The 25,145-nt window shown below is 40.3% G+C and overlaps 1 protein-coding gene across 1 annotated transcript in view; it reads right to left on the bottom strand.

Moving 5' to 3' along the window:
* Nucleotides 1-5,027: 5,027 nt before the first annotated feature.
* Nucleotides 5,028-25,145, bottom strand: part of COLEC12 (collectin subfamily member 12) — a 96,073-nt gene continuing 75,955 nt past the window's right edge. The window contains exons 3-10 of the mRNA XM_039706244.1: nt 23,795-23,917; nt 17,605-17,703; nt 14,016-15,062; nt 12,125-12,613; nt 11,879-12,015; nt 11,031-11,140; nt 9,218-9,363; nt 5,028-8,209 (exon numbers count right to left, since the gene is read on the bottom strand). Coding sequence (XP_039562178.1) covers nt 8,190-8,209; nt 9,218-9,363; nt 11,031-11,140; nt 11,879-12,015; nt 12,125-12,613; nt 14,016-15,062; nt 17,605-17,703; nt 23,795-23,917 — 2,171 coding nt within the window. The 3' untranslated portion in view covers nt 5,028-8,189. The remainder of the gene's footprint in view (nt 8,210-9,217; nt 9,364-11,030; nt 11,141-11,878; nt 12,016-12,124; nt 12,614-14,015; nt 15,063-17,604; nt 17,704-23,794; nt 23,918-25,145) is intronic.

Below are 25,145 nucleotides of genomic sequence, written 5' to 3'. Positions count from 1 at the left end.
TGCAGTATCAGCAATAAAGGGGAGAGCTGCCTCCATCAACTCTTACAAGAGCCATGTACTTCTCAAATGGTGATTAAACTAACAAAACAAGGCTTGCCTGGCCTCCAGGAAGCTCGTTCTTGGCGCTCCATGTGGAAGGACTGTCATTCCTCATCCCATACCCATGGCATGAGTAGCCCAGAGCATGGCCTGAGTGCTGTGGGAGTCAGTTCCAGATGGATTTGTGCAGCCTATTACATGGTGTACACTCATTTTCACTGTCTCTCTGTGCTTGGAAAAAGAGCAGTGTTCCTGGCTCTTTTTCCTGCTTTCGCAGCCATATATTCATACAAGGTTTTTACTCTGGCTGGTATGATCACAAAGGAAATAGTGCAGTAGCCTCTCAAATTAAGGGAAAAGAGCAAATCAAAACACATCAGTCTCCTGAGCCAGAGTCCCAGCTACCACAGGGTTGGGAAAAATGCCACGCACGTGATTTTGCTGCATGCTAAAATAAAGGGAAGGGAAATGAAAAAAATATATCACCATATCCTTTAAAAATTTGTACCTACAGAGTTGAAGCAACCACAAGCTATGCTGTACAGATGGTTTTTCTCTTGCCAGGGAGAAGTGCAGTGAGGCCAGAGTCTTTTAATCTGTCATATATATAACTGAAGATTTGCAGTTGGAATCAGACTTGAAAATGTAAATGGCTTTTCAATTGCAGAGTCTGGTCCGTCATAATGGCTTTAATTCAAAGCTTTGTCTGGGTAGAACAACAGCTGTTCTGCCTGTGGTTTTCCTTGCCTTATTTTATTTTTAGAATTTCCTCATATGTAAGATGCCACAAGATGGACACAGACTGGGAGACCTCATGAGACCTGAAATAAATAAAGTGCTCTCCTTCTCCACAAAAAGAGTTAATTCAGCCAGTGAAGAGTCCTGACCTGGACTTTTGACCACCTTGGCCACTCTCCCAAAATGGCTAATCTGGATAAAATGGTATCCAGAGATCCAATCTGCCTTTGAAATTAGTTGTTGGGGCTTTTTTTCCCCATGAAATCATCAGCTGGTAACTGCTGAGAGTACCCAACTTTTGCATATTAAAGTTAAAAATTGGGGAAAATCAGTGATTGGTCATTTAAAAATTCTACCATTAAAGCAAATTCAAGGGTATTTAGAATTGAAGTGTCTCTGGTGTTCAAATTCAACAACTGTCTGTTTTTAAAAGTGAAGGTACCTCCTCTTTGTATCCCCTTTTTCAGCATGTGTACATTTCTGCAGCTCTTGTTTATTAAAGATCCATGTTTGACTTCATAAAGTGCACCTGTTTAAATGTTGATACCAACGAGAATTTAGTAGAAAAATGGGAGCTGCAAGTCCAAATACTGCTGTGGACATATTTTCCACTGCAGACAGTGTTTTGTTGCTTGGAGACCTACTGTATGTTCTTGCTTTTGTTCTTTCTTCCAAAGTTGAGTTTTGTACTTCTAATACAGATGGAAAACTAGAAAATATTCTGTGTTTCAAAACTTGTGTAGGAGGAAAAGGACATGTAGGAAAAACCAACCACCAAAACAAAATCCTCAACCCAGCTCCCAGAAGACCTGGAGCCACCAGGAATCTTTGTTTGTGCTGGGAAAGTATTACGTGACTTCAGGCACCAACTGAATGACATGCCTTTCTTGCAAGGCAGGGATGTGTTCTTTTCACAACTGAGAATGGGAATTACGAGAACCACGACACTGCCCCTGTTATGTTGTTTCTGAGAAGAGAGCTCCTCTGTGGTTGATCTTACTAGAAACCACGATGTGGACATCAGGGTTCATTATGCTCCTCAATCATTCTCTGTGTTTTTTTCTTCTACTCCCTGAGCTGTCCCTTTCTATTTTTCTCTGTTCCCCTTCTGTCATCAGCTCTTCTCACTTGACCTTTTCTCTTCCGTATCTCCTACAGTTTCTTTGAAACACAGCAGGAAAGCAGGGTTGCCCCAGTCTGTCAGATGATGGGCCAGTGGCAAGGCTGTGCCTGTAAGTAAATTTGCTTCTGCAAGCAGATAGCATGAAGCTGTCTGTTGTTCAGATAGCAGTTTGTGCTGTTCTTCCAGGCAGCAATGCAGGAACATTATTTGCCTGCTAGAGTGAGACACTGCAATGCCAAGGATGCTTTGTCTGATTTTAATTTCCAGGCTTTTATTTTGACAAAATAAACCAAAGTGGACAAAAATACATTGTTGCCATTCAGGAAAATAATTCATCATCTGTTTTATATGAGTATGGGTAATAGAGATGGAATTAAAGAAATGTCATCTTTGCAATATGCCCAGACTTCTGAATGAGCAGGATTCCTAAACAAAATCCTTCCAAAGTCACATTTCAGACTTGTAGCTCTCATCAGCAGGACCTCTGGCAGGGCTGGCAGGAGAATGACTGCAAACACGGGAAGTTTGGAAGCAATCCTTTGAGCCTGGAGTCACACTGATGCCTGAGCTGTGGATTTGTGCCTTGGCAGGATAGATTGAAAAAGTAGAAGCCACACGCTAATCTCTGAATTGGAGATTTTAATCTCTTGAAGAACAAGGACCTAGGTATAACTTGAATTTAGATTCTGCTCTGGTGTAAACCCAGAATTAGTGTGCTTAAGCTCAGATACACAGGCTGATTTTTCAAATGCCTTATAAAATGTGTTACTGCCTTATAAAAAGCCAGGTACTTGTAACCTGCTCTAATTCAGTGGGAAACCACCCTTTATACCCATGTTGTTGCTCTCTGCTCTCTTGCCGTACTAACAAAAAAAGAGTATGGAAACTTCCACTATTCATCAAGATGCCCAGAGTGTCCTCAGATAATCCCTTGTGGGGCTGGATGGTGGGATCAGAGCCAGGCTCTGTCATCAGGGCTCCCCAGCTGGTCAGAGGGATGTGTTTGTTCCCAACCACCCCTCACTGTGTCTCAAGATGAATGGCTCCACACTGACCACTACAATTACTTGACAGTCCCAGGAGAGATGCTGTTTAAGCTAAAGGACAGCACTGAAACCAGAACAAATGTGTCTAAACTGGACATAATTGCATTCACACTCGTTATTAAAAGAAGATTCCTAATAAAGTTTTTGAAGAGCAGCCAAAATTATTAAAAGGATAAAGCAACTCCTAATTATTTTTAAAGTATAAGTTGGTATGTTTTTGGGAAGATTTGTTGAAGTGGAGCTGCAGAGGAGTCAAGGGTCTCAGCAGTCCTTTAACCTTCTTGTTTCTGACCAAGGGGGTCTCTTGGTAATTTAGTGTCAGGTGTTAACTCTTACCCACACAGGACATTGCCCTACTCTGCTGGTGTTCCTCTGCTGTGATCACACTGAGCTCTGCTCTCCAAAAAGCAGCAGAAATGGCTGCCTCCTGTATGCAGGGTGATGAGGGAAGGACAACACTCTGTTTAATTTAGCATTGGAAAGCCAACTCCCCTAACTAAGGTGTGTGAAAAATAATTTGCTCTATGTCAATGTTGGTTTCACTGGAAAAAGTCACTTCTAGAAATTGCCTCCCTGATAAACAAAAACAAAATCTCTAAAACGAGACATCAAAATGAATCACATTCTTGAAAATCTCCTTTTTCTTCCAGTCACAAAATGGGACTGGCAATACTTACACGCCTCTGGGAACTTCTCTGGGTAAGAAAATCATCATGGCATGCAAAATCTTCTCCAAAAAGGGCATTATTTGCCTGGTAATTGCTTTTATTGTTTTGGTCTAAAAAAACCCCAAAACATCTCCACACAAACTTTGTAGCGTTACACTGAGTTTATTTTGAAAAAGAAATCAAAGAATGTTTTTTTAATCTCTGAGCCAGATGAGAAGAAAAAACAAACGTATTCCGCCATATGAAAGAAAACAGATGAGAACTTTCAAAAAATTTTTTAGCCAAGTTTTTTTTTTTTAATTTTTTTCCACTAAACAGCATGGAAAAAATGAAGCAGAGATGGTGAATGAACAAATAGGCTCTGGTTTTAGGAAGACCTGCTTTTGGGGAGCAAGGGTTTTGTCTGTAAGGCAGTTTACTATCCCATTTATAGATGCCCAAGGTATCTCTGAGTGTGGGTAAGCACTGGGAACCTCCTTCTCCAGCTCCTGCCGAAGCCCTGGGGAGCCCAGGATGTCCCAGCTGGGGGCAGTGCCAGGCATGGGCAGGTGTCCCACTGCTGGCCTCTCACCTGGGTGAGCCCCAGCACCTGCACAGGGCAGTGCAGAGCCTGCTCCGGGGACAGCTCATAGAAGAGCCACCATCTCTGGGGAACACAGACACCCGCAGAAGTGAGGGAGATAAAACAAAGCAAGGCTGCAGACTGCTTGTTCCCTTTAGATGCTACAGATGTGTGAGCTGCTGTGCTCTTGGGCAAGGAGCCTGCACTGGGGAAAAGTGGTTTTGTTTTCTCACATGTGAATTGACTTAGCCACCTTTCCCCTGCTCCTTGCAGATCAGTTTCTTCCCACAGCCAGTGGCTGCCCTTCGACCAGCTCCTTGCCTTGCCACTGATCAGACACCAGTTCCTGCTACTTGCTAAAAGCAGAGTAACTACTTGCCAGGAACAGAAATTTAAAAGTGGAAGCCAGCCGTCAGAGAGAGCGAAGAGGAGTAGCAAGACCAGATCAGCCATTATAAACAGAAAATTTAAGCCATCATAATGGCTAATGTGGGGACTGATACAACATAGTTCAGGACATCCCTCACCTGGAGGCCCATCTGAGGTGTTTGGTGTGCTAGGACAGTAAGCAGCAAAGGGCTTCAGCCCTTCTTGAAGGTCTTGTTCAGATCAGACCTTCAAAACCATGTTCCTAGCCCCTATGTGCTGCAAGAATAAGGCACTAATCCTGCAATTACAGGATAAGATAGCCCAGTCATGCTCAGAACCAGGGTGGAGTAAGTGAAAAAGGAGGCTTTAATGGAAAAAAGCTTCATCAGTTTGATTTTTAATACCAATGAATGTTCTGGGTCCACATACCTCTTATTTCCACATCCCTCTTGGTTAGACACACATGCACAGAGTTAACAACATTCATTTCTGTGTCTCCACTTAGTGATTTCTTTATTGGAACATTTGCAAGTATTAATTATAAACAACAAAGGAAATGAGTGTTGAGATTTATAAGCTCCAATCAGCTGAAGGCATTTCCAAATAAATTAATGAAACAAGTCAGAAATGACATTAAGAAATCCAGAACTTAATGTAAATAACAATGACTTTGTACCTTCTCTGCCTTTCCCTCTTTTTCTTCCAACAGTCCCAGTGCTCGCCAGGGTATATCAACTTGCATTTAATTTTATGTAAACAAGAAGGATGATGGGAATGTGTGCTCAATATGACAAGTTACAAAACTCATGTATAAGAAGGAAAGCAAAACTCAAGCTTGGACAAAATAATTTGATATCACTTAAAACTTTCCATACAACCTGCATTATTACTCAAACCACACAGAAAGATTTGATGGGGATTTTTTCCTATTAAGGAGTGGCAGGTGTGACTTTCATGACAATTTCTTGGCCCATTCTGGTGTCCTGCTTGCACTCCTGCCAATCATCTGTCCTTTCTGTGACATTTTCCTGAGCTGTCTTAACACTCTTGGTTCTCTCAGTGATTTCAGTTCTTGTTGCCATTGGACACCTCTGTTTCCTTCCTGCAGGAATACTAGGTCAAAGGGATGGTCTGCATCAGCATGCCTGGCTGCTCAGGCCATATTTTAAGGATGACTGGACACGTGAGGCATGCAACTGCAGCATCCCTCTTCATCCAGTTTTGTCTAACAGCTGCAGTGTTTGGTTCAAGTGCGTGAACCCAGTCACATCTCATTTCTCAGCGTCCTCAGCTTGTCAATCCTCTGGCTGGAGGACACTAGATAACTCTTGGATAATCTGATCTCGTGTATGTACCATCACTGCTGTTGCTGAATGAAGAGAAGGATGAAATCTGGGCAAGGAAGCAATACAGCTTGGGCTTAAACAGACATTTCTCATTCACTTCTTTTGGTGACAGAAGTTGTGTGACATCAATAAAAAGCATGAAGAATGTAATTTTATGTGGTAGATGCTCAAAATAGGCTTACTTCACCTAATAAGCCAACATTCAAAACAAAGGTAGCAGTGCTTCCACTTCAGTGTGACTGTTCAAAGTTCCACTCACCAGGGTTTGTGAGGCTCTCTGGGCACACAAAATATTCATTATCAAAAAATAGCAGTTTAACATTATCTCCACAGACAATGTGTAAATATAGATGTAAACATTACATCATGCGGCTACACACAACTCCTCAGTACAGCATGACAGTGCATGGCAGAATCAAGTTGTATTCAAAACTTTATGAAAAAGCCAAAAGAAAAGGCTCACGAAATCCAGACTGTCTGAAGACAAGCCCTGCCTCCATGATGGTGACACAGGGTTTCTGCAGCTGTAATACATAAACTTTTCACTTTTAATTAAGCAGATGCAATTTTCATGTCGTTCCTGTCTCATATCTAATGAGACACAGGACAAATTCCCAAGTGTAACATTTTGTGTATTTTGAGAAAAAAATATAATTGAAATTTAAAATACTGGAGGGAGATGTAGGGAAACAGCAGTCTTTAACTGATTGATCTTAGGAGCAATACTTGAAAATCTGAAGTACAAAATCTTGTCTCTTTCCAACAGAGCTGGAGTATTTCAACAAACTTATCTGCATTCAGCCAAGGTAAATGGCAGGTCAGGAAGCAATGGAAAAACAGCTCTCCTTCCCAAGAAGCCAAAACAACTTCCTTCATTGTAGAGCATGTGGCCATGAGAAGGGTATAAAAACTGGAAACAAATACCAAGGTTTCTGCTAATGAATTAACCTACCAATTTTTTGAATTCCTGATCAGCAATATTGCTGCCTAGACAACAGCTCATGGGACTATGGAGGGAACTGGCTGAGTAATGGTATAATCCCTTTCTGCTTTGCAGCATATTTTATTTTCTATTTTGTTTGGGAGACAAGTACCAGTTCAAGAAAACAGAGAGATCGATTTACAAAGCACTTTGGAGAAGTGCAAGTTTATTAGACTTTTCTGAGTATGGCATGTTTTTCTCACCAAATCTTGAAATCTGTCTTAAAAACAAACATATTTCAGTGTGTGCAGCTTCTTTGTTTCTGTTTTCATAAAGTTTCGCATCTGGGCTTGACCTGCAGTATGTGTGGCAACTACTGGAGTAGAATTCCTTACAAGAAGGGAGAGGGAATGAAAACATTTCAAAATTATTATTAAAAGTTGGAGATTTTCTCCTTCCATGGAATTTTCTCCTGAGTGGAAGAAATGGAGGGAGGGAGGGAGAGCTTTTATTAAAATGGTCTTTCCATAGTACCCCGATGAAACACTGGCTGTGATCAGAGCTATAATGAGTATCTAGTGCTTAGTCAACTTAATTGTTACACATGCAGACTAGACTGCATACAGTAAGGAAAACACTATCTAAAATCTGCTTTAAAAGTTATTTAACCAGAACAAATCATCTGGGAAAGTAAAAATATTTCTAACTGGAAAAATATTTCTCTATAGCTGAGCTAGGCCTGACAGCAAACCTTAATGAATTATTAGTACCTTTATTGTTTTCTTTGGCCCCTGTGCACTATATTTGTAAAAAAAGTCAGTAAAAAAGAGAACAATTGTAAAAAGCAAATATTTTGTACAAAAATACAAAGTTTTAAAAGCTCTTAAAAGTATATTCCATATTACTGATAAGAGTTGGACTATATATATATATTTATATAAAATCTATATATTCGTGTATCTGTATAATTTTCCTACATTTGGGATTTTAGCAAATTAAGCAACTGTTTACACAGTTGCTTTATATGTTTTTCTATATGAGTGACCAACAGTCTTACTCAGATTGAAAGAATGTCTTTTCTCAGAAGACACAAGCTGCTTATGGATGTGGTTATTGGTTGGGAAGAAAATCTGAAACAGAGTTAGTCCAACAGTATTTCCTGATGCTGAGGGTCGAAAGGCCTTAAATAATTACAGGATACTGGAGAAGAGTTATTGCTGAATTCCTTGATGCTTTTAAATCAGTTTTCAGTGCTTGTTTTTTCTGTTTTCATATATTTTTTTCAATTTTGGAAGTCAGTGTTGTGCTTTCCCAGGATTTTCTTCTTCTTTACATAAATTTCCTTAATATGAAGGTATCTGTAAAGTTACAGCCTATTACACTCCAAGAACTTGCTCTGCAGAATCAGAGAAAACAAGAAAAACAAAGAGAAAAAGAAATCCTGTAAAAAGCCTGTGAAGATTAAACGAATTTCCAAAAAGAAGACTTACAGAGATCAGGGTATGGAAAAAATTTATGCAGACTCGTATTCAGATCCTGTAAGTCCTGAAGGATAAATATTTGTAAACCTTTAAGTTTTCTTAAAATAACAAATGTATGTAGGAAAACCAGGGTAAATCATATTGTTACTTACACATGGTCCTTCACTCTGTACATCCAAACAGAATTATACACACAGCACTTAGTTTTGACTTAGGGAACTATGGATGGGATGTAATTTTGGCTCTAGCTGACATTTATGTCTGCCTTCACTAAAATTCAACCAACAAGTTTCCAGTTGGAGGAGCCAGGCACCCTTGGCAAAGCAATGTTTAAACAGGTTGTACGGAGGAGATAACTTTTCAGGCAGAGCCCCAGCATGAACACAAGCACCAGCTCTGACCACGTTCTGTGACCATGGGAACCACCTGCCCTCTGCTCCTGCAGAAATGCCTGTGTCAACAGAAAGAGATGCCCTGTGGCAAACACCTGCCTGACTGCTGGCCATACCAGCAGTTTGTGAGTCCTTCACTCCAGCTGCAAGGCATGGGATGCTTATGGCCTATAGACCCAGCTTCTCAGTCCCATGGGATGTCTCCTGGCAGTGACGGGAATTTTAAGATCTCCTTAGCGGTCACCAAGTGCCTCCTATTGCAGAAACTTTCTAAACAAAGACTTTCTGGTTTTTGAAGGCTGGTTCCTGAGCCACCCTAAGGCCAGCTTTCCCTGTTGTGTGGCCACACATCCTATAAAGGCAGCTTCCAGTGTGGGTAGGATCTGGAGCATGTGCCAAATCATGCCCAAAATTTTAGGCATGTGTAAAGCCTACAGGAAATGGTCAAGATTCTGGGCATTCCATGGTTATAGCCAGCTTCAAGGCTGCTTTTGGGCAAGATGGAATAATCAAACCAAGGGCCTTGCTTACCTTTGTCCATGTCTTTTTCACAAATGAAATTGTTAATATCTTCACAGTAGAAGTCATTCCAGAGCCCAGCATAGATCAACCCAGCGCAATCTTCCCCTGGCCCGTGCTCGTGATCCCAGTTATCAGGCTGCCCAGGTTTCCAGTTTCTTTCCACAAAAAAGCAAGAGATATGATTGCACAACACAGCACACATGGCAGGTTTTCACCACAAGAAATTAACGAAAACATCATGAGATCTGTTCTGAACGGGAAACACACATTGAAACAAACAATACATGACTCTTGCTGAAAATGGAAAACAGATGTATCACAGAGAAGGGAATCTATTTGGCCTCAGGCTGCCAAAACTCAGAGACCTAAATTTAGACCAATGAACTTTATTTTAGTTTCTGAGTGTACATGCACACACAGTGGGAGTGCTCCGTGCTCCAAGTGCATTGCTTCAAGCCTGCGAAACCTGCACACCCCATTCCCACTAGCAGATGGGACTCAGACGAGCCCACGGGCTCAGAGGTAATGCCAAGATGGTAACAGCCTGCCCTTGCTCACTGCAGAGCTCTCTGACTGCACCAAAGGTGGGCATCTTGGGAGGAACAGCAAAGATCCATGTGTTTTAGGGACGTGCTCAGATGGGAAGGGAATTCTATTGACTTTTAAGAAATGCATACAGTATATTTACACACATCTTTTGAGATTGTTGTCTTTGATGGTGAAATTGAACGTAGCAAGTAAAAAATCTTGCAGCAAGTGTTTCCTCATCCTGTTTTTGTTTAACAAGTGAGAAATGCTTCCAACCTCAGGATTTAAAAGCTCAATTTTCCTGAAGAAACAGGTTGATGAAGGGAGCTTGTGATTGCTGGCTGACACAGTCCATGCTCAGCTAAAAAACATGCCTGCCTGACACAGAGTGTCCAACCAGGCACCTGGGAGGACATACAGCTTTCCAGAAGTAATGAAATACTCCAAAAATCTGTTACCAACAGGTCTGAGGTTATGACAGAGCACCTAAAACCATGATGCAGTGGAAATCTACTAAAAGCAGCACCTTAAGTAGGATCAGTCACGGTGCTGCCATGAAGAGGAAGAAAGATGAAAATGGGGAAGGAGAAAAAGGGGAAAATATTATGGCTCATTTGAAATAAATCTGACTTTTTCCATGTTTTTCATCTAAATGAACACCAATGAGATCACAGCTAATCATTTCGTAACATCTGACTGACTGTGTAGCCTGTTTTTCTGAAGCACAGCATGTTAAGATCTATAAACTCTACTCCTCAGTATTAAAAATTTGGGTGGTTGCAATCTGTTCCATTTAGGACAAATTAGGTGTAGCCTTAGGATTCCTGGAAAGCTGCCAGTTCAGTTCTCAGCTGGCCATAGACAACCTAATTTCATGCATTTTCCTTATGTTGAATGCTCTCCGCTTGGATTTGGGCTTTATCTAAAGACTGGTCATTTTTCATTAGAACGAGTACTCTATTTATAGCCAGTTGTAATGCAAATAAGGAAAATTCAAACCAAAACAGTAAAACTGTGCTTTCCATCTCAACTTTGTAATAAAAGTCAGAAGCAAAACTTTTGGCAAGAAACACTACGCTGCATAGTTATGTGATTCTTTCATTCAACATTCAGCTTTCTTTCTGGCAAGGAAAGGAATCCTTGTGCATGGAGAAGGCAGAGAGAAAGAAACCCAGCACCCTCAGTAACAAATTAAATTATTGGCATCTACAGCCATCTGGATTCATTAGATACTTTCTAGATGCTGCTTTTAGAAGTGTCAGCAAGAGTGAAAGCATTGCTTTTATTTACGTACGTGTAAACTGGTAAGGATCCATCCAACCATCTCCATTCATTTTCCTTCTCTGAATCTGTTAGTCCAATCCAGAAGCTGCCTTTCCCAATAATCTGCCTTTTTAGCCATTGCTGTGAAAGAAAGATCTTAGTCCATAACAAGGACAACGTTTTTTGGGGCCAATAAACCACACTGGTTTCATAAACCTCTTGTTATTAGAATATGGTGGGCCAGAGAAATTTTTCTAAGCTGAAGGTATGTTTCAGGAGTTGGCCTTGGGACCCCTTGCCTACACTAGAATCCCTTTCATTGTTTGCAATGAGGTAGAGAGAGCTAGGCATGAAAATTGGGTTGACATAAAGCCACAGCTAATATCTTACAGACACAAACTGAAAAAACCCCTAAGAGTAAGGAATTGTATCTTGACACCTCCACTGCCATGTTGAATAGTATTAAAAATATAGTTAGATTCAAGATACTTTTGGGTCATACTAGTCCTAGGCTGCATGTATTAAATCAGATAATTTAAAATTAAAATATGTTCACTGCTGCAAAAAATACTTTGATAGTACACAAGGCGTAATGGATTCCATCTTTAAAGGTTCAAAACTCCTACAATTCTCAGCAGCTTTTCTGACTGCTCTGCCCCACAACATTCAGGGTCAGCATCAGTTCTGCTCACACTACCCTGCTGCACAGGGAGAAGCTGCTGATCAGGCACAGGATGGACAAAATTCTAATGAGTCAACACGGTGTTTACTTCTACTATATGAATTCATGGTGCTCTCAGCTTCCCACCATCTTGTGGTTTCTACATGTTAAACAACTTCAAACTTCCTCCTTGAAAAACAGCAAGAGAAGGTAATTACCTGCTCCTCTTTGTTGTTGATGATAACCAAGCGTGATGCTTTCTCTTCACAGAATAACTTCGCGTCTTCAAAAATTTCTCTTTCAGTGGAAAAGTAGTAGCACTTTTCCGTATAGTTCTTCCAGCGGGGTAAACAACCTGTGATGTGAATTTTTTTGTGTTAAGCCTGTTATTGGTAACTCAACGGAGCAGTAATAAATGGAGGAGCCCATACCCATCCCCAGCATGCAGTGTGTTGGTGCCTTACCATTAGCCTCGGGCACGGGCGTAGGTTGACTCTGTAGTGCCATGGGCATCCCTGGACCTGGTGGCCCTGGTGGGCCAGGTGGGCCCTTTGGGCCAGGCAGCCCAGGGACTCCAGGGAGTCCAGTTATTCCTCGCGGTCCTGGTAGCCCTGGGCTTCCCACAGTTCCTTGCAGACCTTGAAATCCTGGTGGGCCCTGGGGCCCTGGCGGACCATCCTTGCCAGGTGGCCCTGGTGGCCCTGGGTCGCCGTTTGGTCCAGGCAGACCGGTCTTGCCAGGAGAACCTCTCTGACCTTTGGAGCCAGGCGATCCTCTTGAACCTTTCCCTCCTTTTTCTCCTGGTGGCCCGGCTGGCCCAGGTGGGCCCTTCTCACCTGCAGGTCCTGGTGGTCCAGGCTCTCCTTTCTCTCCTTTTTGTCCTTTTAGGCCAGCGGGGCCAAGAGGACCTTGAGGGCCTCTGTCACCTTTAGGTCCCCTTGGACCAGGAGGGCCTGAAACAATGTAAGCACAGAAAGTGGGGATATGCACAGAAAACAAAACAAAAAGTCCACGTGGGGTGGGCTTGTTTAATACATCTCAGACCAGCACCTCTGGATATTTAACAACACAGAAACTGGGCTAACAGCTGCTTTCATCAGTACTTGTAACAGTGCAGCTGCTTTCCTATATACTGTTGTCCTTTCCTTGACCTCCACCAAATACAGGATACAGAAACTACTCTGTTACACCCAGCCATGTGAACTGGACAGTGACACTGTCCCCCAGGCGACCAGCCAAGGTGCCAGTCTGTGGAAAACTCTGTGCTGTTAGTTTATGCACTAGTGCTGTGTGTTGGTGGTACCATTCCCTCACTCTGCTACGCTTCCTTCTCCTTCTAATCTCATCTCTCTGCTCTTAGTCCCAGGACTTTTTCTCCTGACCCTGGTTGCTGCTCTGTCAATAACGGGGTGTCAAAAAGAGACAAAATGATGGATAGTGAGCAAAAGGCCAACTGTGGGAAAGACCAGAAGCTGCAAATTGGCCAGCTCTAACAAGACAGGGAATGATAACCCACGACAGGAAATGGCAATACTGTGATGGCAATAAACAAAAAACAGTTTGGGATTCTGTTCATGGATGAGCAAATCCCTTGTCAATAGCTTCCCACCCCCAGCATTAATCTACATAATTCAAACTCCTCCAGAGATAGATTTCCAAGCTGGAATCATTTAGGCTGGTTGAAATGAGAATGGTTAAGGTTACTGATATGTAATCTTGGCTCTAATGCAGCCTTAGTTTATTTGGAGCAATGGATTTATATTTGTGATTAGAGGTTTAGGCTGGTTCACATCTGATTGGAAATATGAGTGTTCTTTTCATTTGGGATAATATTTGGCTGGGAGAAACCTCCTAAACCTGATGCTATTTATTTCTGGAGAAAATTAAGTATCCCAGGATTAAAAACTAAGCAAAGTAGGATGTTTTCTGGCAGACTAACAACTGGCTTAAAGTGAAATAGCAACTTGTTTTTCACTAAGGGTGGACCTTTCTGGGAACAGTCCAACATATATTTTTTAGCCATTTCCTCCTTACTGAGGATTGGTTTCTTGAGGTTCCACACCTTCACTCACTTATTTTAGAAACTAAATCAAAAGCAGATCCAGTCAGTCAGTCAGAAAGAATAAAATTCTGCTAAGTCAGAACCTTCTTTCATAACATCCCCATTTTAGCTATGTAAAAAAGGCATAGAAAAATTAGTACGGAAAATTCAAGCTACATGTACATTTCCAAAGTTTAGGATTAGATAATGGAAAACCCCAAGATTCTGTACCAGCATGCACTAACTTCCACAGAACTAAAGAAGTAATGCAAGCAGGAATTCAGCATACACTCATCATTAGGGAAGCTGCATACCTTGTAGGATAGTGAAGTTCTTGATGAGCTGGCCATGCTTGGAATCCACCAGCTTCATTTCTTCCATGATTACTGACAAATTGGCAACTTCAACATCTAACCTTGACCTCATCAAATCCTGTTGCACTTTGAGAGATGCAGAGTCTATGCGAATATTGGCTAGCGTGCTGTTCATAAAAATCAGCTCATCTGAGTGTTTACTTAAGGTGTCCGTGCAAGTTGTCCTGACTTCATTGAGATTGCTCGTCAGTGTCCGTAGGTGATGAGCAGTGTAGCTGATGTTGCTGATGATATTCACTATATCGGTTTCAAAGACCTGGAACCTTTCTTCTAGATGGCTGAATTTGGCAGCAGTTCTGTTTTCATCTCCTTTATGCTGTTCCTGGAGATCCTTTAGACTTTGTTCATTGGCTTGGGCAATTGTGGTGATGTTCTCCATCTGCCCACTGAAGGAGCTGAGCTGACTGTTCATGTCTTCAAGGGTATCATTGTTGGCTTTTGTCATTGCTGAGTTGTTGGCAGTCACAGCCTGTAAATTGTGTACTTTCTCCTTAAGCCAGTCAGTGTCCTTCCGGGCCTGAAGGACAACCTGCTGCAGATTTTGAAAGTCATTCTTGATTCTTAGAATAGCCGAGCTTGTATCTTCCACTGACTTCTGTAAGACACTGATAAGATTTCTTTGCTGTATTTGAGTCAGGTTTAAATTGTTAAGGCTCATCATGGCCACGTTATAAGAATGCTCTTGGCTTTGCAGGTTTGCTTGTATATTACTTGTGTCTTGTTGGAGATTGTTGATATAGCCAGTATATGCCTGAAGAGTCTTATTGACACTGATGATCGTGAAAGAGTTACTATCTAAGGCACTTTTCATTTGATTCTGTCTATCTTCTAATAATTTCCCAGACTCTTGCAGCTTCTCCAGTGTGTCTTTGTTTCTGCTAGTTTTCTCTGAAATGTCATGAAGCTGCTGACGAAGAGCCAGAATATCAGATCTGAAGCTGGACAGTTCAGTGTTAGTATTCAAGGCTTTTTGTCCAGCTTGGTCATCTGTTATACAGGGAAAAAAAAAAAAAAAAAAAAAAAAAAGGAAAGGCTTTAGGGTTTTTTTTAAAGCACCATATAAAACAGCACAGTGTATTTTAAGAACAGTCAGGTTGTCAAACTGTTCAGTAGAACTTTAATGCTATCTTTTCCAGAAAAGAGAAACCACTAAGCAAAATTCTGGCTCTAGACAGAGAAAAAAAGCAAAGAGGAATTGATGGAGACCTTATGTCTTGCTGAGGGGAACAAAACAGTGATTCTGTCATCACAAATGGGAAAAACTGTGGTTAGAAACTGATGAGTATATGAAGTCAAGAATGCTGTGCTCTGAATGAAAACTGAATGGGAAAGAGAATTCAAAACATTAAACAGGTACCAGCAAGTATAGGTTTTGACGTTACAGCTGGATTTTGCTGAAAGATCAAAAGTTTATTTTATCTGTTCATGTTTTCTTCTTTCTTTTCATTGCAAGTGGAATACCTTCATTGTGATTTAGTACATACAGTTCTAATTTTTGAAATCTTGGGTTCAGCTTTAAGTAAGTTCAGATACTTTTTTTAAAGCAATCTGGGTTAGAGACAAAAGCTTTGCCAACAGGCTACTTCAGATATGTCAGTATAAGGTATATTTCTGGTTTTCGCTCTAATACATTACTATTGCTTTTAATGACATTTATTTTGCCATTATTGTTTCCTCATGTTCTGAGTTTGAGGGAGGCAAAACCTTTAATCTTTGAGGAACATCTCTGCCTGTGCTTACATTGCCCTACGGAACACTTCTGGAAGCCTGTCCAAGTATGATAAAGCATTTGAGATTGCACAGCCTATCATCCAGGACATAGAAACCAAGGAAATAAACAGTCAACACTTGCTTTCAGGGAAGACTCCCTTGCTTGACCTCAATCACTTCACTATCCTGCTCACAGTCCATATATTTTTGTTCTCATCTATGTGTAGCTATACTTATGAATTAGACAGTCTCAAGTCCATAATTTCAGATGATGCCAAGAGAGAGCAGTATGGTTTTCATAAATTACAGTGAATACTGTATTATGTGCTGTGTATGGTGCTTTTGTCTGGCGTGATTGAATGAGTCATGATGGCAAATGTTAAATAATGGCTTTTGAGCCTTCAGCCTGAAGTGTTTATGGAATCTTTTGCGGATGGACATCTTCCTGAGCACAGCTCCTCTCCCTGCCACTTCTCTCACTCCCAGATCTTCTCAGCTCTATGTTTACCTCTTGGCTATAGCTCAAATTATACTGTGCTCCTCACACTTCTCCAACAACTGCCAGGTTCACATACAGCTAATCTCTGAAGGCCTGTCTTCCATTCACCACACGCTTTTATCCTTCTTGCCCTACAGCACTTCTCTTACTTTTATGTCTCCTACTCAAACTGCTCCAGAACTTTCCTAACTTTCTCCACGGCAAGTTCACTTAAATGGGCATGGATGATCCTGAGCATCTCACTGAGCATCCATCCAGCAGTGTGTAAAAGTGCGTGGCCATGAAAGAAGAAAATGTGCTCCAAGTCGTGAAAATTTAATCAGCTTAATATAATAACCCAAATAGAATCCAAAAGGTTGCATGAGCAACCTTTAGAGAAGTAAAGTGTAACATTTACTTCTGTAGATGTGTCAGTAAAAGAACATATCACTGAATTGCCCTACCTCTTTGAATTAAATGTAGTATGCAAACACTTTAGAAGCCAGCTCCTTTTTGAGGGAAAAAAGTTGTAAAAATTCATAATCAAGCTGCAAGCAAGGAAGTTTTCCTAGAAATATGTCTCAATATATGGTTTAAAAACTAGACAAAGTTTATTTCAAGAATCACATGCATGTATGTGTATTAATACTTCAATATTTCTACAATAAAAACTATATGTATAGGAAGAAAAGTAAAAATGCACACATAAAGAGTAGAATCTTTATCCATGATTTTTTTTACATCTTCCTGAAAACTGAGAACTTTGATAGGACTTCAGAGACCCAAAGAGATATCAATCTTAAGTCCTGTATTCTCTGAGGTGATCAAGAAGCAATTTATGGAAGTAATATACTTGCCTCAGACATAAGAATTTTGAATAGCTGATTATTTGTGTACCTTGAAAAGTGGTCTTCAGTTTTGAATCTTAATTGCTAAAACAGCATCAAGATGACTGGGTGACAGGTGCTCATTTTATGTAGAATCTTTTGTGCTGTAGAACAACTTCTGTTATGTTTTAGATCTCTGCCTCAGAGAAGATTCTCTCCTGAGGATAACATTTAAGTCTGTTTATTTAAGTATAAATGCTTTCAGAGTGACTTCAGTGAGAACTGTAAATTTTGAAGTATTCTTAAAATGCTCTTCTAAGTAGAGCTGATCTGAACTATTTTTAAGTACTTTCCCAATTACTTTTAAGTACTTTCCCAAGTACTTGAGAAACTGGAATGGAAGTGCTGTATCTTGTCATAGGCAGGGATTTTTCATACAAATTTCCTGCTTCAATCTGCCAGGAGAACACCCCAGGTCCATAATAAAAAGGGCCTTTGCTTGTGTGTAGATTACCTAATTTCTTCAGATCGCTCTCCACTTCTGTGAGCTTTTCTGTGTATCTTCTGTGGGATGTTTCCAGGCCACCTGTCACATTGTCCATTTTTTCTACAACTAGGGGAGAGAGAACAGTGTGTTATGAAAAGAAGAAAAGGGACATTATGAAAAAAGACTAGTAAACAATAAAGCAAACAGAACCCCATCCCATTACCACCAAACAGAAAAAAAAGAAAACACCTTAAAATTGCCTTGCTTGCCATTACACACTGCCATTGCTCTGTGAAATGTTGGAAGGGTGAGCTCCTATTTGCTGGTGGACCCAGAATTCTTCTACTTCTTCAGTCTGCCAGCAGTCCCTAATGTTTTTTCTTGCCAATGAAAAATCTCTCCTGAATGAGGAAATCCCTTGTTGTGGGTTTTCCTCACAAACAAAGTAATTTTCTTTTAACAGTATTTCCATGCTTCCAGCACAGTGCTGTGTGGCAAAGGAAATCTGATTGCTAAAGGTTCAGATGTGTGAAAGTAGTCTTCCTTTAATTTTGCTATGAGCCATTTCTCCTTAAAAAAGAATTTTTTTTCTTTGAGTCTTTTCATCATTAAAAGTTGCCACCTGGGTAGCAAACTTAGGACTGAGATAGTAATTACTAAATGTTTTGGGGGGGTTTAAACATATTGATAATGATCACTCAAAGCAGTCTTGAAATGATTCTGCCTCATTAAGATTGAAAGGATGGTCATTCAGGAAGTGCAGATTTATGACTGATGTGCCCTTCATTTTGTAATGCCTGGGTACATTTCTTGTCACTGAAACATTCAATTATTTGATGAAATTAATATGGGAATGGAAAAAGCAGAGCAACAGATAAACAGCCCGGGGTGTCTTCCAGTGGCTAAAATATTCCAGTGAAATACTTGCAAGGTTAGAGGTGGCCTAAAGCATTCGCACTAGACTTTGTCTAATTCAAGCCACAACTAGGGGTAGAAATTTCTCCTTGTCATGAGATTTAGTCCTTTTGCTACACTGGGAGCAGAATGAGTCTGTAACAACTCTGGGAGAGGTTACATGAGTTATTGTGCCAGCTCCTTTTTTCAAACAGAAGAAACAAAGTGTTTCCCATCTTTTGAGGTTCTGTAAACCTGTGTGGGGTAGGGGTACCTCTAACTTTCTGTCTGTGAAATGATCTGCAGCTAGGAAAGAGTTTCATAAAAGTTGTTGCTATGTAAAGGTTTGGGTTTTCACAAGAAGTGAAATTTAGGGATCTTTTGCTGTGAGCAACCACACGAATCCCAGACCTTTAAAAGGTGCTCCTTCTTTATTAATGTTTGCATTTGTTTTTCTGATTCTGGATACCACAGTTACACTGGAGGATTTTACTGCTTCCCCAAAACCAACATGAGAAAAACAGTCCAAGACTATCTGATGGAACATCACTGAGGAGTTACAACAGAGAAGAAGTCTCAGGATCTTCAGAGACCATACACCCTTTGGTGAGTTACCTGCCTGCTCCTTTCTAGGCTGCTAGCAAGCCAGTAAAACAGACTTTACTGTGTGGGCAGTCAGTCAGAGTGTGGCTTTCTGTATTTGAGATGATGACAGATTGCTTGCTAAACCCCAGACCCAGGCTACAATAATGGCTTTTCATTTTCAGAGGCACAGTTGCTCAATATCTTCTGCTTTAGAAAGCATTTTTCTTCCCATTATAGCACTAATTTTTCACTGGTTCTTCTGCCCATTAAAATTGTCAAAATGCTATATGCAATTTTTCCTAAATGAAACCAGAGTTGATTCTCTGTTTGTCCTGCCCTGCTGTCTTCCAGGCTGGAGCCCAGATCAACAAAGGTCCTTCAGCTACTTCTGACACTCCACTGCTGCATGTATACACCCATGCATCACATGCAGAGAGAGTGAGGACTTGGCTTTTCCTTCTGGCTCTAGGCAGCTCCTTGTTCAGTCTGTGGTGTTCTCCTTTGTCTACAGATAGTCACTGCCAGGGCATGGCTCACTCTGGGCACTTGGATTATGCAATCTTCTGTATTAAAAAGCAGGCCGAATTCAAATGTTTCTGCTGAGCCTGTGCCTTGACTAGTAATGTCACGTCACCTACAGTTCTTGTTAATTCAGTTTTAGTGTGATATTCAAATGTTTTCCCAGTTATACAACACATTTGGAGTTAGTAAATGAATATATATTATCAGTAATTAAAAGTAAAATGTAACTTCTTCCTTTTGCTGTCCAAATGAATGCTAGTTTGTACTTCAGATCTGAAGTTTGTAAAACTTACCTATCATATAACAAGTATGTTTTCATGGTTGAGTGAAATCTAACACTGAAGCTTGAGTTAAAATTTAACCCTGAAGAGTCCAAAGCAAATGTAAACAAAACAGTAGTAATCGTATTAATAAGTAGTTTTCTGGCAGTTAAATGAGACTGAACAGAAGTAATTATACAACAGCATAAACAGCATATGGTATTTTCATTGTTCAAAGTGAAAAAAAAACCCCAAACCACCGAACTCCAGCAGCAGAAACAAACCTGCTGGTCTCTGCAAAGCTGACTGCAGGGTTAGCTCAAGGACTAAACTGCCATCTCATAGATGAACCAATGCATGTATTTGCTTTATATTGGAGTGGGATCTTAGCCTCCATGGTCAAATAAATCCTGGGTTTGGGGAACTTCATCCCCTGACCAAACTCCTTCCCAAAGTAAGTTGTAGCTTATTAACTTTTTTTGCTATTGCCCTGCAAGTGGAAAGAATGAATTTGGGAGAGAATGAGTAGCAAGAGGCCAGTGTTGGGTTTTGTTGCTCTTGATGTCAAAAGAGGTCATATGGACTGATGTCCTGTTATTGGGAACATCTTTCCTTCCCTGGAGGTGGCTTCCACCACCATCTCTGGATGGTGGTAGGTGAGCATGTGGAACACTCTCAGAAGTGGAAGTCAGCCTCTAGCAAGTGTTCCAGAAGTGAAAAGCCACTTTCCACTTTCTCCAGAAAAAGGCAAACAGGCAGATCAGCTGTAATATCCCACACAAAAGGCCATGTTGCTGCTCCCAACAATCTTCCTGAACTTAAACAGACAAAGTTGTGTTTGTCTTAACTTGCTATTGGTTAACTTCAGCTTAATTCAGAGTTTGGTCTCTCTGCATTGTCATCTCAATTCCTGACAAGATCACAGTGGAAAATGTGGTAAAGGTCCTCTAAAGAAAGCCCAAATTTCAAGTAGTTGCTGACCAGAACAGTGAGGACTGTTTGCATCTAAGCCACTAAGACAAAATGTGCCATTTCACCAGGATGTGTTGGCCCCAGGTAATGGCAGAAAAACTATGTCTGGGAGACAGATAAAAGAAGCCGATGAAAGTCATGGTGGGCATTACTCAAGAAACTTAAAAACAAGGACTGACTAGAGAATAAAAACTACCAGAAATTCAAGCTGCAAGCATTCCCTTACTGGAATGAGCCACAGGAAGATCATTCATCTTCAACAGACTAATCCGACACTGGCTGGTGCCAGAAAAATAATAACTTTGTATTTTTCATTTAATTTCATAAAGTATGTGCAAAAATTGCAGATTGCCTTATTAATGTTTTAAACAACAATTTGTCTTCTCAAAGCAAAAGAATACTAAACTTGCCTTGTTATTCCTTCATGTTGTTTCCTAGTTATTCATTCATGTTTTGGTTTCAGGGTTCTCCAACATACTATGTAATTTTTACCACTAGTTTGGAGGTTTGTGCTGTGTTGACTTTGCCTCCCATTGAGTTACTTCTTTGCTTGCCATATTTAATCCACTGATTAGTAGTTTTAACATTTTAAATCACAAAGGATATTTAAATGCGACGTAGGAAATGAAAGTTTTAAAAGTAGTTTTGGGCTTTATAAACACAAGAGTGGGAGGCAAATTTAATGGAAACTTAGCTAAGAGACTGAAAGAATCCCTGATGCCAGCAGAATTCCTTCTTCCAGTGTAATAGTGCAGTAAAAAAGAGAAGCCAAATTATGATGCAGAGAGGGGAGTTCAGGAACAATATACTTTTATTCCGAGTTTTGTTCTTCCTTTAAAGACTAATCCTTTCTCAACAATCAAAACTGCTGCAGTAATTAATTTGAATATGTACTGTCAGCTGGGGTTTTATCTAACTTATGTTTTCCCTCCAAATTAGCACATAGGTACCCTGAAGACAAAGCTCTTAAACTGGAGGTACAAAGGGCAGAATTAATGCCTGACACATGACCATTTGCTGCTTGGTGTTACAGAAGGAATACTTGGATTCAACAAGACTTTTGTCTCTTTGCCACTTTCCCTTGGCATTCAGCTGTTGCTATCATCAAGCTGGTGAGTGGTGGGGCAGTGGTCACCAAAATGTCTTGGGGTCTGCGAGCAAGATATGCATTATCCACCTTCCTACAATGCTTTTTACATTTATTTTTGGAAGAGGGAATTCTGTCCTGGATAGCTGTGATTTGGTATTGCTGTGACAGAAAGACTCATCCCTGAGGAGTGACTGCTCATTCAAAGAAGGAAGTTTAGAAATGAGTGAAGCAAAGTTTGAGCCTCAAGAAGAGAGCAAAGCCTGGGGAAAAGATGGTGCTGGAGTCCCCATAGAGAAAGAAGCTTGGAAACTAGATTGAAATGAGGAAGACAAACTCCTTCTCCCAAAGTCTTCTGGACAGTTTCCTTATTGCTACTGCTTCCTCCACACATGCAAATCATGTGCCAAAGCAAGATAAAGAGCAGCAGTCTCTCCAACTTGGTATGCTGCATCTGATGCTGAGTGAGGGCTCAGTCTCCTGGGAAGCCCCAGAACTGATAGCTCTGTATAAAACTCTTGAGGGAAATTGTGCTAAATTCCAGTTGTTCAGTGGCTGGGTTAAGTCTGGAAGGATCCCATTCTCATCTGATGTAAGCAGATCTCTGCAGATTTATATCTGCAAAAGGCTTCCCCTAATCCATTTGACCAAATGATCTTATATTTATAGATCAAGAATAAGTTTTTGAATCCTGGAAGGTTTTTTGTCCCTCAAAATCTGACTTCCAGAGACCAGTTATTTCAGGAGATGCAGTCACATACATGTACTGCATTTTTTTTCACATTTGATGTAAATTTGCCACCTTCTCTCTGCTTTATCATGAAACAAGATTACCTAAGTCTCTCTATCTCTTCCTCACATTCTCTCTTCTCCCTGGATAAATCTTCCATCTAAACAAAACAGTTTTAATTTTCTCCCACTCAAAACTGTGCCAAATCCTCTTAAATAATTATTTATCCTTTCTATTTCTACAATTTCCTTTTCTTTCCCTGGCAAAGGACCAGAGGTGATGTCAGCTCTGCTATGAGTGCAGCTGTTGGCAGCACAGGATGCACTGCATGCTAATCACATGAATATTTACTCAGCTCCTTGGAGGGGTTTTGAAGCTACTCTCAGAGCCATACTCAGACAGGTAGTTTAGAACTAGCTTGGTTTTCTCTGCAACAAACTGTGATGCCCTGTTATAATGCTCACAATGATGTTGTTTACTTTCCTTTTCATGCCAGAAATTCACATCTTATTTAACTTATTATAGCTGTAACTGCACAATCAGCAGGTATTTTCATCAAAATATTTTTATAAATGCCTAAGTGGCTACAGTTAATTAGTGATAAGGATTTATGGGAATTCTAAGTCCTGTTTCCCAATGTGCCCAACTAATAACTTGCACAAGTGAAATTCTCTCCATTCCAGGGTTGCTCAACTACCAGAATCTTTGAAATTACTGTTAAAAGCACCTAAGTGTCTTTGCTCATCACAATTATTGGTGGATAATCAATACACTGGTACCTCCTGGTTTAATTTTTCTTCTTCCTGATATTTCAAAGTAATATTGATACTACATTTTGTTTTTGTGATAAATATTATATTAGTAAGATCTGTCTGGCTGTTGCACATGTTACACAGCTTTGTGTCTTCCAGTACTCCTTCTTGGTGGAGGAATGATCATTTTGTTTTAACTTCCCTTTCAAATGTATAATCTGGTTTCAAAATTTCATAATTATTTGAAAGTGAAATTCTAAGGTTGCAGTTTGTTGTTATGTACATACAAAAAGCCAACATTGCCCAAGTACTGATATTTAGGCTAAAATGTGACAAATTTCCTGGCTAGATAATAAGTGACAATGTGTTTGGATGCTTGTCTGAAAGTGAAATGTTGGTCTCAATGCATACATACCTTTGTATCCCAGAATGGCTACTGTGATTGTTAACAGGGCACATAAAATGTATAATAAGATGATGGAGAACTTCAGTGCCCAGTTATTTTTGCACTTGGTACATTGGCTCCCCTCCTGAATACCTGCAACAGAAGATAAAGAAATTTAAAACAATTTCAAAGAATACAGTGCCGGATTTATCTCCCTACCTCCTTTCCTTTTTTTTCTAAATAGCAAATTATTTATCTAAGTAGATGATGTTTTCATATGGGGTGCCTATTTGCCTATGCTGCCAGGATAAAAAATCACAGTGGTTAGAACATCTGCTCAGTGAAACAATCACTTTGGGATTTTAGCATGTGTAAGAGAAGTAGGTTCTGCTTCACTGGATGACCTCTGGCTTTCCTGAGAGGTGGCTGTTTTCTGATTGTGCTAACAAGACTATGGTGAGTTTTGGAAATAAAACCTTTATTAGCATCTCCTCTGTCAGGCATCACACTGCAGCAGCTCTCTCCTAGCATTTGGTATCCCTGTGGGGGCAATAGGACACAACAAATGTTCTAGCAGAAAAAAACCACAGAAATAAAAGAGCATTGTGAAAAACTGGTAGGAGTAGTTCTGCTTTGTAACAATCACCACAGACAGTTACCATGCAGACACTTTCTTTCCACAATGAGACTTTTTGCATATTTTTGGGGGGTTTTGGAGAACACTATTTCCACAGAAAAGAAGGGATGCTTTACTGATACAGTGATCTGTTCATCCACAGAAAAAGTGCTGGTGAATTTCTCTTTGTGGACAAGCTTAAGAAAAATGGCCTCAAATTGATGAAAGAAAACAGAGCTTTACTATTCTATATTTAAACTTTTTCCCAGAACAGCTTGGTATCTTTTAGTCTATTAGGGAAGCAATTTTCCTCTTTTGTGCTCCTTGGGAATAGCTCAAGAGTGTTGGGAGCATGGATTATTAATCAGAAGCACAAATGTGTAAAAACCTGAAAACTGGACCGACGTGCTGGAAGAAACAGATGGGATTTATCCATCTTTCTAAGGTATGCTAAGCAGGCCAGGATTAATGTAACTTTGTGTCTGTCAGAAAATGCATTTCTTTGATATTTCACTCTATTTGTGTACTATTAGGGGAGTCCCACAGGAAAGCTTTAAGCTCTAATAAATTCTATGTACCAGATTACTTAACTAATCAAAACTTGCTCTGTAGCTTTTTATGAGTAACTTATATTTCTCCCGAGGCCTAACACACAGATGATTTTACTTTTCCAAACTCACAACCTTCTGCAGAGTGACTTTTTATTTTTCATTTTTTAAGAGAAAAGCACAGACCACTTCCCCTGGGTTCAAGAAGGATGGGTGA

This window comes from Passer montanus, unplaced genomic scaffold (assembly GCF_014805655.1).
Source record: "Passer montanus isolate IOZ18808 unplaced genomic scaffold, ASM1480565v1 scaffold19, whole genome shotgun sequence".
Lineage (NCBI taxonomy): Eukaryota > Metazoa > Chordata > Aves > Passeriformes > Passeridae > Passer > Passer montanus.
Note: the sequence above shows the minus strand (reverse complement) of the source record. Positions and strands in the feature narration are given on the sequence as shown.